Raw genomic sequence first — 12,500 nt, forward strand, 5'->3', positions numbered from 1 at the left:
GGCTGAGGGCACGGCCGAGCCGGCTGTGAAATACAACGTTTCGCCGCTGCGTTTGAGACGCCGCCGGGTCGTGACGAGGTGTTGTTGGCCGCCGCCCCTGTCAAAACGTCACCGCCCACTTTTCTACGGCGTTAACGTTCAGGCTCAGCATAACGAGAAGGCATCCAGAAAGAGTTAACACGATTTTTACGCCTCCCCAAACCCCCCCCCCCACCGCCTCTCTCCACCATAGGCTCCTCGTCTAATTCAGGCCACGGGAGGAGAGAGAGAAAGAGTGAGAGAGAGAGAGAGAGAGAGAGAGAACCCTGTAAAAGTGGTTCACAGCGTCCTTGACATTAACGAGCCTGCCCTTACCTTCGTCGGTTGTCATGGCGCAAGCCTTCCTTCCTTCCTTCCACGCAGAGAGAGAGGGAGAGAGCAGCGAATGAGTGCGGTCTGAGAGACAACGCTGCTCCAGCACTGTGTACGTCTCTCTCTCTCTCGCTCTCTACCCTGCTCTCCTCTCCATCCCCTCCCTCCCTCGCTCCCTCTGCCAGCTCTAGGTCTTGTGACTGCACACCCCCCCCCTCTCCCCCCCACCACCACAACAGAGACACAGTCTGTGCCTCCAGCTTCAGGTGAAACAGCGAACGTCCTCACCTGGACAGACGGTCAATTAATTCAAATTAATTGAATAGCTCCTGGACCTTGAGGGGTCTTAATTGGCCACACGTGACACACACAAACACACGTGAGCGAGGGGCGACGCAGCACACACACAACACACACACACAACACACACACACAACACACACGCGCGCACAACACACACACACACACACGCACACACACACCTTCAGTGGTCAGGGCAGTCAGGAGGAGTGGGCAGTCAGGAGGAGTGGGCAGCCAGGAGGAGTGGGCAGTCAGGAGGAGTGGGCAGTCAGGAGGAGTGGGCAGTCAGGAGGAGTGGGCAGTCAGGAGGAGTGGGCAGCCAGGAGGAGTGGGCAGTCAGGAGGAGTGGGCAGCCAGGAGGAGTGGGCAGTCAGGAGGAGTGGGCAGTCAGGAGAAGTGGGCAGCCAGGAGGAGTGGGCAGTCAGGAGGAGTGGGCAGTCAGGAGGAGTGGGCAGTCAGGAGAAGTGGGCAGTCAGGAGGAGTGGGCAGTCAGGAGGAGTGGGCAGCCAGGAGGAGTGGGCAGCCAGGAGGAGTGGGAAGTCAGGAGGAGTGGGCAGTCAGGAGGAGTGGGCAGTCAGGAGCAGTGGGCAGCCAGGAGCAGTGGGCAGTCAGGAGGAGTGGGCAGCCTCGTCAGTGGCGCCCGGAGATCAAGTCCAAGTGCTCAGTCCAAGTCCTGGTCAGGGACCGGACTGAAGAGCATCTGCTCTTCTGCATGTTTTTCATATTGAGGTTCTATGTGGAGGGAACCGAGTGAGCACGGGGAGAACATGTGAGCACGGGGAGGAGGCCTGTGAGTTAGCCCATGTGGGGATCAAACCTGGGACCTCCTTGCTGGGAGGCGACGGTGTGACGCACCGAGCCACTGTGCCCCGCATAATCAGAACCAGACAAAGTTCTGCGAGTAAACCGGCTTTTACTGGGGGAGTTTATCGGCGCTATCGTGCAAATTGGTAAATAAATCTTAAAGGGTCATTCCAAGGTTTGGAACATCGAGCTTGTTTTTGCACTTGGGACTGGATTCTCCGAAGTGCCTTACAGGCAGAAAAGTGTCGTTGTATAACTGTACACTCCCAGTAACTCTTTACATTCTGTAAACATACAGACAAGCGTCTCACATATCCTGTCTTTCCGCCCAGCGCGATGCCAGGGGATCGGAACGGACCAGCATCCGACCCCAGATACGCTGAAGCTCACGTTTTCCTGTCAGCTGGGTCGTGTTCTAGGCCGACATGCTGTAGATCTCTAGGCCGTGTCTCGGGATTAGCGCCACACTCCAGCAACCATAGGTGAAATCGTATAGCCGAGCTTCTCTTGTAGAAAGTTCATGAGAAGCTTGTTTTTGAGGAGCACACACTCTGAGCAAGCAGACCCAGGATGGCTGGATGATACCTCCGCAACTGAGGTCGGTCAGTGAAATGCTGTCATCCCAATGGTTATCAAACATACGCAGGTCTACTAGATCACAGGGAAAACACCCAGACAACACACTGAGCATCGTTAACACCCTGACAACACACTGAGCACCGTTAACATACCTGTTTCTGTCCATCAACGATGCTGAGTCCAGGCAGAGAGTAGCTGAGAGAGAGAGGCTGAGAGAGAGAGAGGCTGAGAGAGAGAGGGGGGCTCAGAGAGAGGCCGAAAGAGAGAATGAGAAAGAGAGGCTGAGAAAGAGAGAGAGATAGAGAGGCTGAGAGAGAGGGAGAGGCTGAAAGAGAGAGAGAGAGAGGCTGAGAGAGAGAGAGAGAGAGGCTGAGAGAGAGGGATAGGCTGAGAGAGAGAGAGGCTGAGAGAGAGAGAGATAGAGAGGCTGAGAGAGAGGCTGAGAGAGAGAGAGAGAGGCTGAGAGAGAGGGAGAGGCTGAGAGAGAGATAGAGAGGCTGAGAGAGAGGGAGAGGCTAAGAGAGAGAGAGAGAGATAGAGAGGCTGAGAGAGAGGGAGAGGCTGAGAGAGAGAGGCTGAGAGTGTGTGAGAGAGAGAGAGAGAGAGAGAGAGAGAGAGAGAGGCTGAAAGAGAGAGGCTGAGAGACACAAAAGCAGAGAGAGGCTGAGGCAGAGGCTGGGAGGCTGAGAAAGAGGTTCCTCTCATGGGAAGTCACACAGACCCCGATCGGTCTCCGGTCAAAGAGCCTCATTACCATGCTGTGCCCTGTGCTGTGTACTCTGCCCTTCAGTGACCTCTGTGTCCACGCCAAAGGCACACACTTCACCACAAGAGCCTGGGCGTATTCTTAGGCTATTAGCTAAGGCTTCAGTTTCCATTCACAATATAAGCTGCCTTTCTTGATACTTGGAACCATTACCCTGCTGTAAGCTGGATAGACACTCATGACTGCGTTTCTCTCCTTATGAAGGAACTGTTCAGAATTCAGCAGGTCCTCTGTGTGCTGCCGGCAAAACGTAAGTCACACTGTTGTCAGGGAAGAATTTTTACAGCTCACTTATCCGGCCCCCGGGTGATTACTGTTTTTTTGCTTCCCACTGGAATATGTAGAGGTGGGTCGTATGCCCACCTCCCTTGTTCTCTGTGCGCGCATTGTGTTGCCTCTGGGTATGAAATGCGCTATACAAATCAAGCTTTGATTGATTGATTGATTGATTGATTGATTGGTTCACTCATGAGTTAATTTGAGTTCAACCGTAAGGAGGAAAAACAGCCAGGGGTCCGAGCGCAGGAGGGTTAACGGCCGTCGTGAGTAATATGTTACTTTTCCCTTTCAAATTAAACTGTCATCGAAGCGGCGTGAGCCGAAATCAATCTGAGGGGATGAGTTTGCAACGAGAGGGTGGCGGCCCCACCGCGAAGCTCTGAGGAGCAGCAGCGGTCTGGGAACCGTTCCGCCCCCAACCCAACGTTCCTCAACGCTATCACTGAAGGACCATTATCCCCAAAAAGAACATCAGAAAGAGTTGCTTGTGATACGTCAAAATGCAGAGACATTACAGAATTTCACTGAATGGTCTGTGTGTGCTGCCGTGCATGTGTGCGTGTCCATGTGTGTGAGTGTGTGTGTGTGTGTGTGTGTGTGTGTGTGCTGCCGTGCATGTGTGCGTGTCTGTGTGTGTGTGTGTGTGTGTGTGTGTGTGTGTGTGTGTGTGTGTGTGTGTGTGTGCTGCCGTGCATGTGTGCGTGTCTGTGTGTGTGTGTGTGTGTGTGTGTGTGTGTGTGTGTGTGTGTGTGTGTGTGTGTGCGAGTGTGTGTACGTGTGACTGTGTGTGTGATTGACAACTTTGATCTGTCTCTCAAATCTGTGTCTACTCTGGTGAACTCTCCTGTAACTGCCCTTGAGAAGCAGAGTGACGGAGCGAATCCCTAAATGCTGATGCTTCCAGCGTTCTCCTCAGCTCAGCCCTTCTACCTGCAAATAAACATGCAGCCTGTCAGCTAAAATGAGACTTAGTCAGCCAGGCATCACACACACACACACACACACACACACATACAGACACACACACACACACACACACACCACAGCCCTGAGCTCTGGTTACACACACACACATACAGACACACACACACACACATACAGACACACACACACACACACACACACCACAGCCCTGAGCTCTGGTTACACACTCGACAACAGAAAATAATCAGCACACACAGGCACACACACGTCAATATGCTCTCTCTCACACACACAGACACACACACACACTCTCTCTCGCACAGACACGCACATGCCCAAACCTAGCAGCGCTTTGCGTTGCCTTCGTGCATGAAATGCGCTTTTTTTTTCATAAAGTCTGATTTGATTTAGCAGGGATTACGGTGACGTGACGGTCTGTTTCTGGCCCGGCTACGCTGAGGGAACGAGACATACGAGAGACCCGGTGGACGCCAGCCTCCTGGGGGGGAACCCGTCCACCTGAGCCCCAGGCTGTCCGTCTGGCCTCCAGGCCCCTCCCCGCCCCGCCCACAACACGCCAGCGCACGGCCAGGACGGCCGCGGGGGGGGGAGGACAGGACGCGTAGGCCACGGGGGCTCGGACAGCCGGGGGAGGGGGAGAGAGGGAGGAGGAGGAGGGGATGGAAGACAGGAGGAGGACGGAGGGAAGACAGTAAACCGGGGGATTTTTCCCCACCCTCAGTCGCAGGGAACATCAGAGGACGCCAACGCTCGAAAAATGCCCAGCCAGGCGGTGAGGTAAGCGCTGCAGGTTTATGAGCGATCTCTACTGCCCTCTGCTGGCGTGCAACGGTTTTGGCTACTCCCAACCGGCCTAAATCTCATGCTACCATCACGCATACTGTAGAAGCGGCTGCACCACTTAACCCTTTCGATACGACCACGTCACCAGCAACATTTTAAAAATATCTAACAAATATTTAATAATATAAAAAAAATATCTAACAAATCTAAAAAATTCCTCACTCCAACACTTGCTGAAAGCTGAGAAACTGCGCTTTCTAGTATTATAGGGAAAATGTTGTCACTGTACTTTCAGGGTTAAAAGGGTTAAAAACAAACAAGAGACTGTTGCACGATGACAAGCGCTCCCGCCTCGAAGAGCAACACTGCTTTTGCTAGAAAATCCCAATGAGGAGTTTTTGGGCTCATTTTTATTGCTCTGTAAATGTCCTTAGCCAATAGACAAACATTTTCCAGGAGCTTGCTCAGTCGTCTCGTTGAGAGAGGTCAGGGAAGAATTTTTACAGCTCACTTCTCTGGCCCCCGGGTGATACTGTTTTATTGCTACCCTTTGGAATATGTAGGGGTGGGACCTATGCCCACCCCCCTCCCATTGCTTTCAAGTGCATTGTGTTGCCTCTGTGTATGAAACGCACCATACAAATAAAGTTTGATTTGATTTGATTCTCAAAACAATTATGAAAAACCACAGCCAGTTAACTCCCGGCTACATCCATCCAAGAGAAATACGCCCAGAGTGAACACCCGGTAACCTGGTAGGAGCACCTGCCAGAGTGAACACCCGGTAACCCGGTAGGAGCACCTGCCAGAGTGAACACCCGGTAACCCGGTAGGAGCACCTGCCAGAGTGAACACCCGGTAACCCGGTAGGAGCACCTCCAGAGTGAACACCCGGTAACCCGGTAGGAGCACCTCAAGAGTGAACACCCGGTAACCCGGTAGGAGCACCTCCAGAGTGAACACCCGGTAACCCGGTAGGAGCACCTGCCAGAGTGAACACCCGGTAACCCGGTAGGAGCACCTCCAGAGTGAACACCCGGTAACCCGGTAGGAGCACCTCCAGAGTGAACACCCGGTAACCCGGTAGGAGCACCTCCAGAGTGAACACCCGGTAACCCGGTAGGAGCACCTGCCAGAGTGAACACCCGGTAACCCGGTAGGAGCACCTGCCAGAGTGAACACCCGGTAACCCGGTAGGAGCACCTGCCAGAGTGAACACCCGGTAACCCGGTAGGAGCACCTGCAGAGTGAACACCCGGTAACCCGGTAGGAGCACCTGCCAGAGTGAACACCCGGTAACCCGGTAGGAGCACCTCTCTCGTGAGAGACTGAGACGCAGAGCTGTGCCCGTCTGCCCTGTGCCCGTCTGGGAGAGGCTAGACCGCCAGACAAAACGAACGAGCTCGCCGTTTCACGGCTCAGACAATCGCAGCACGGTAAGAGGCCTGCCGTTATTCGACTGTACCACACGGCCTGAGCCGTCCTGAACTAGCAAGCATGGACCCGGGACGCCCCCGGTGGACGGACGTGGTCAGGGGACACTCACCCGAGGCTGAGGAAGGCATCATGCCCCCGGATCTTTGGACTTCGTCGAACTTGCTGAAGATTACATTCAACCTGCGGATGGGAGGAGAGGAGAGAGGAGAGAGAGCTGGTTAGAGAACAGGAGAGGACATTTGAGAGACCGGAAGACGAATGAGACCTGCTGGTCTTTGGATCGATCGAACCCTCACTCAAAGAGAGGGTTCGATCATTCGCCATATCGGATATCGGCTTCGTAAAGCCGATATTGGGTCTGCCAAAGAGCCGTATAATGGTGGTGAGCGCTACCGAGCGTGCGTGTGCACGTCGCCAAGGAACCCGGAGGAGTCTTAGTATTAGGTTAACACCTTACCACACTGGGCATGCTTGGTTATGGGTTGCATGATTAGTAGCAGAATTCAGTCTCACTCTCATTAGCCTGCCCTGTTCTAGACGGCAACATTCAGGTGATGGTTGGTGATTGGTGATATTGAACATCGGCCTTAAATATCGGCTATCGGCCACCTCAACTTGGCAATCATCGGTATCGGTCCTAAAAAATGCATATCGGTCGATCTCTAGTAAAAAAGTAATTTGATGTCAACAGTGGGAAACGATGTACAGGTTGAATCCTTTTTCAGCGAATCCCACCACTTCCCTTCAGGCTTTCTACAGAGCGACTTGTAAATGAAGCCAAATGTAGAGTTCAGTTAACAAGAATTTATCTTTGTCTTTTAACATCCTCGTTCATTTCTAGCCAACTCTCGACTCGCTACTTCCTCTCTATGCAAATATGCAACTGACTTTGTAGTTCTAAGCCAGTATTCCCCTTTTACTGGAGTTTGCTAAACAGCTTAAATGGAAGGACACCCTGTATGCGTGTGTGTGTGTGTGTGTGTGTGTGTGTGTGTGTGTGTGTGAGTGTGTGTGTGCGTGTGTCCATACGATACATTCAAATCCAATTTAAAAGACTGGCATGTATTCAAATCTTTGTTCTAGGTTGAACACAGAAGGCAGTTTCTTGCTAGTGCTAATGGAGCATACGGATATGAGAGGAGGAGCGCTTATCTTGATCTTTCTAATCACCATTTTAATTGCTGGGAAATCTCTTTTGACTAACCGGATTAGGTTCAGAGTTCACTGCACAGACGGGGGGGGGGGGCACAGAGCCCACTCAGCAGCCCACCCCGAACCCCGGCCTCATCCCAGACCAATCTAATCCCAGATACAGCCCTGCTCTCCTGACGGGGGGCACTGATGAGCTTAGCCAGGGCAGGACACCCTGCATGCCTACCCTCGCCCCTCTGAATAAACACGCAGGCTATTGTGACCGCACCCTATTATTCAAATAAGTGGGGAAGCCATAGACAGTAAAACAGAGAGTTATGACAGAGGGAGGAGGACAGACTGAAGACAGTAAGAGAGGAGACGAGAAGAGACAGAGAGGAATGAAGACAGGGAGAGAAGAGAGTTAGTTAAATAAAACTGAGATCTGAGGGCTTCCTCCTCCTCCTACCCAGAATGCTTAGCAGGCGGCGGCCTGTGGGCACGGTAGTAAAAGGCTGAGAGGAGGGCGGATGGGGGGGTTGATCAGAGACACAGATGTCCCTAAGGGTGCCGTGAACAGATGTTCCCATTAGGCCACATTCTGAAATAACCACTCACTCAGACAACTGGCTGGGGCTGCTCCTCCCCCCCCTCACCCGACGCACAGGCTGGGAGCTGGCTGGGATCTGACTCATCCCCGGGGCGGTCTCTCTCTTGCACTCCCTCCCTTAACTTCTCACAGAACATCCCACGTTTTCACCGCCAAGAAATGAAAGGTGACGGAATGCATCTCGTCAAGTCCCGTTCGGGGCGTCTCCGAAAATGACGCGTCTCCGCCGTCGCGTTCCGCGATCCGAGACGGATCCGCGTTCGTTGCGTGTGACCGGGTGTTCCCAGGCAGATAGGTGTGGCCCAGATGTAGGCACAGAAACCCCCTACACCCCCCCCCCCCCCCCCCCCGCCCCGCACCCATATGTTTACTTGATTAATGAGGTGTGGTCTTCATGTGGGTTGACACCCTAACACACAGGAGGGAGGGAGAGGCACTGCACCACTCATCAACCCGACCCAGTTACAGGGGAGACAGTGAGGGGGGGGGGTGTAAAGAAAGAGGGAAGGAAGAGATAATAGGATGAGAAAGGAGAGAGAGAGAGAGAGTGAGAGAGAGAGAGACTGACGCTGAAAGCGAAAGACACAAATATGCAGAGACAGGAAGATAAATATAGACAGAGGCAGACAGAGATTGAGTGTGAAATAGAGTGAGGAGAGAGACGGTGAGAAGAGAAAGAGAGATGGGGTGAGAAAGTGAGAGAGACAGACAGAGAGAGAGAGAGAGAGAGAGAGAGAGAGAGACACAGAGAGAGAGAGAGAGAGAGAGAGAGACACACAGAGAGAGAGAATACCTTGACTGTGGTAGTCCCTTCTTGCTGAGGTCCATCCTAACTCTCTCCCCCACATGTTTGTAGATCTCTACCAGGCAGGCCATGGCACCATCTCTCACCTGGCAGGAAACACACACACACACACACACACACACACACACACACACACACACACACACACTTTCTTTAGTCTGGGTTAGACTCTCTCTCAGTACATCAGTGAGAGTTCTATCCATCTACTAGTCCACACTCATAGTCCACAGGAGGAGAACATGGTTCTAAACTGGGCCTTGACACGTACAGATACCTGGCCATGATCTGAACTGGTTCTTGATGTGTACAGTACAGATACCTGGGAATGATCTCAACTGGTTCTTGATGTGTACAGTACAGATACCTGGGAATGATCTCAACTGGTCCTTGATGTGTACAAAAACTGGAACGCACACAAGCTTGTATGATCTGTTCATGGCATTCCCTAAGCTCCCAACAGCTTCTGCCAGCAGATGGCTCTCTGCTGGGGGGGGGCGTACTTCCCCTGGTCCCCACTAGGGGGAGGGGGTTACCGTATGTCCCTTCCTGTAGAATGGTGCAGTGATCTGCTCCTTTGTGTCTGACCTGGGGATCTCTCCATTGACAGGGATGCTACTGATTCACGGTGGAACTAACGATGTGAGCGACACTGAGCCAAACAAGAGCCACATACCTGACTGGTGGGGTCTCCTAGGAGATTACAGATATGAGGGACTATTTTACTGAGGGTCAGGCCCTGGGCCCCGTACCTGCAAGGGGGGGGGGGGGGTGGGGGGGGGCGGAGAGAGAGAGAGAGAGAGGGAGGGGTGAGGGCGGAAAGGCGGAGAGAGAAAGTGATTTTGTGATTTATTTTTTGTGCGATTTTTGGCTTTGGCAAAGTAAACGTACGTTTCCTGTGCCAATAAAGCCCTTTGAATTGAATAGAGAGACAGACAGGAAGCATGATGATTACATCTTAGTAAGGAAGGAGGATTCTCAAACATAATAAGCACTGTTCACAATTAGCCGAATCAAACTCAGACTAGATTTAAAACCGTGGCTCCTGCAGGAAGTTCAGAAGTTCACAGAAGCAACCTAGGCGTATCCGTGCTCTCGGCAACCGTGGCCAAATTTCAAACTGAACCGAACACACGCTGCTGAAAAGGAACACTGATTCCGTTTGTACACAATACAAACAGCGATGTTTACAGAAGTCCGCACCACAGACGATTCTATACAAATAAAGCTTTGATTGATTGATTGATTGACGATGCTGGCGGAGGGGCGGGTCTTACATGTTGAGCGTAGAGATGAGACAAAGGCACACTCCTTCTCTGCTCCTGTTGTTCTTGTGTTTGAAGCCGCTCAGCATCCTGTCCCACACGTACTGCAACCACAACCGCAACAACACAGACCAGTCAGCCTTCAGGGTTTGTTTGTTGTTGTTTTAACTGTTCTTATCGAATCAAATCAACTTCTAAAGCACGTTTAAAAACGACCTGCGTTGACCAAAGTGCTGTGCAAGTCAAAGCAGGCAGTGAAAGTACAGTAAGAATCACAATAAAAAAAGGTTAAGCACAAAAACATCGACATAAGCATCAACACACAACAGGTGAGTATAAAATGAGAGCATATACAGATAAAATAATCAAATGAAATCATGTAAAACCACATCAGGGGGATTCAAACGCTAGAGAATATGAGTAAGTGTTGAGCCTAGAGTTAAAGGGATCAATGGAGGGGGGGGAGGGGGGGGGGCTATTCCACAGTCTAGGGGCTGGAACAGCAAAGGCGCGGTCACCCCTGAGCTTCTGTTTAGACTGTGGGACGGCCAGGAGCCCCAAGTCAGCTGACCTGAGTGACCTGGAGGTGGGATAGAGGGTTCAGAGGTCTGAGATGTAGTGGGGGGCCTGTCCATTCTGGGCTTTAAAAACAAACATGAGAACCTTAAAATCAATTCTGAACCGCACTGGAAGCCAATGGAGAGAGGCCAGAAGGGAGCTAATATGGTCTCTCTTCCGATGTGTGTGTGTGTGTGTGTGTGTGTGTGTGTGTGTAGACAGGGGGGAGTGAATATGTTTGGGGGGGTTGTGGTGTGGAGACATGGGTGAGTGTGTGTGTATGGCTGTGTTTTCCATCTGCTGGGTGATCATAGTATAGTCTAACCCACTCATTTCCTATGACATTCATTTTAGACCCAGAACCCTACAGGTGTGACGAACTTGACTAAACCACTCAAAATCAATGAAAGTGGTGATCAGCAATTTTATATGTTCAACGTAGTGTGGAGGAAAACATAAGGTCTAGAGGCAATCAGATGAAAAACACAATATTTATGATTGAGGAAAAGTTGTAAATCGGTCAGATTTGACCCGAACACTAGTAGTAATGCTGACTAAGCTGGTAAAAAAAACAGAAAAGGATCGATTTGATCATTCTCAAGGGGATTGGGGTTAATAACATTTGATGTACATTCCAACAGAAAGAGGTGTGTGTCTGTGTGTGTGTGTGTGTGTGTGTGTGTGTGTGTGTGTGTGTGTGTGTGTGTGTGTGTGTGTGCATGCTGGTATCTCCACAGTGAGAATATGAGCGAGTGTGTTCACCTGTGGTGTGGCAGCCTGTTCCATGATTTTGAGCAGCAGGGTTTGATCCTGGTCCCGGACCTGGTCTTTGGCGTCTCCCAGACGGTCTATCAGACTGGGCAGGACTGGGGGGAGAGGAGGAGGGAGGAGTTACCAAAGCTCACATGCAAACAGTGTTTTAGGAGCCAAGTTGTCTGAAAACCAACAGTATTTTTCATGTAGGCCTAATAAAACCTAGGATATTGAAGATGAGAAAATTATGATATTACCAGTTCCCAAATGGGTCTTAAAGCGGTCCAGCAACCTTGTCACTAAGGCAGAGAGAATGTCCAATCCTAGCAAAGCAACCTGGAGAGAGAGAGAGAAAAAACAAAATTGTGATTTTTTTACAAAGTTACTAAAAATATCAAATTAAGTATTTATCGTGATCTTAACATCAGGGATCAGATTCAATAACATTAGAACAGATACATCATACAGTTTGTCTACATCTCCAAGTTCAAGTTCGGTATGCAAATTTGATGTGCAAAGGATTGTGGGTAAACTGCACTATTCTTAGTTTATCTGCTCTTACAGGGTTAATGAATGATGATAACGCTCTAGAACCTTCTGGGTATGAAAATACCATATCTGCGGGACTATAGTCCCCTAGAACTTTGATAACAAATTGTCAAACCAGTGAAGTTAAACCCAGTGCCCAGGTAAGGAATGCTGCCTGCTCCCAAGGTATGTCACGTTCCTTGTCATGGGGCGAGAGAGCTTCTCTATGAACCAGTAGTGAGAGTGGCCCTGCTAACACCAGAACAACACATAGGCATCATTTGAGCTTTAACTTCAGACAACGGTGCAATTTTTGGAAACCCCCAAATCACTATAAAATGAAAGAGAAACTCATCCTGATAATAAAATACGGTCACTATGGCGGCAACTGTGACACAAACGGGAACGGAGCTGTGATACTAATGGAAACTAATGAAGAACAGGTTTTCTCATTAGTCGTATTAACGGCTCGGTCTTTATCAGAGTACGAGCTGGACTTCTCCTGTCCTCCTGGGTCCGGGGGGGCTGACCTGAGGGCCAGCAGCAGGCGTGTCGGGGGGCTACTAGAGAGAGAAGTGGGCTGGATCCCTGCTGGCCGGACACAAGCAC

General features: G+C 51.0%; 1 protein-coding gene across 1 annotated transcript in view; it reads right to left on the bottom strand.

Annotated features, from left to right (window-relative positions):
• clasp1a (cytoplasmic linker associated protein 1a) overlaps positions 1-12,500 on the bottom strand; it is a 73,129-nt gene that overhangs the window by 39,329 nt on the left and 21,300 nt on the right. The window contains exons 3-8 of the mRNA XM_084451494.1: positions 11,621-11,699; positions 11,373-11,476; positions 10,065-10,156; positions 9,464-9,539; positions 8,779-8,876; positions 6,354-6,424 (exon numbers count right to left, since the gene is read on the bottom strand). Of these exons, the coding sequence (XP_084307620.1) occupies positions 6,354-6,424; positions 8,779-8,876; positions 9,464-9,539; positions 10,065-10,156; positions 11,373-11,476; positions 11,621-11,699 (520 nt within the window). The remainder of the gene's footprint in view (positions 1-6,353; positions 6,425-8,778; positions 8,877-9,463; positions 9,540-10,064; positions 10,157-11,372; positions 11,477-11,620; positions 11,700-12,500) is intronic.

Source organism: Borostomias antarcticus (assembly GCF_949987555.1).
Source record: "Borostomias antarcticus genome assembly, chromosome: 17".
Classification (NCBI taxonomy): domain Eukaryota; kingdom Metazoa; phylum Chordata; class Actinopteri; order Stomiiformes; family Stomiidae; genus Borostomias; species Borostomias antarcticus.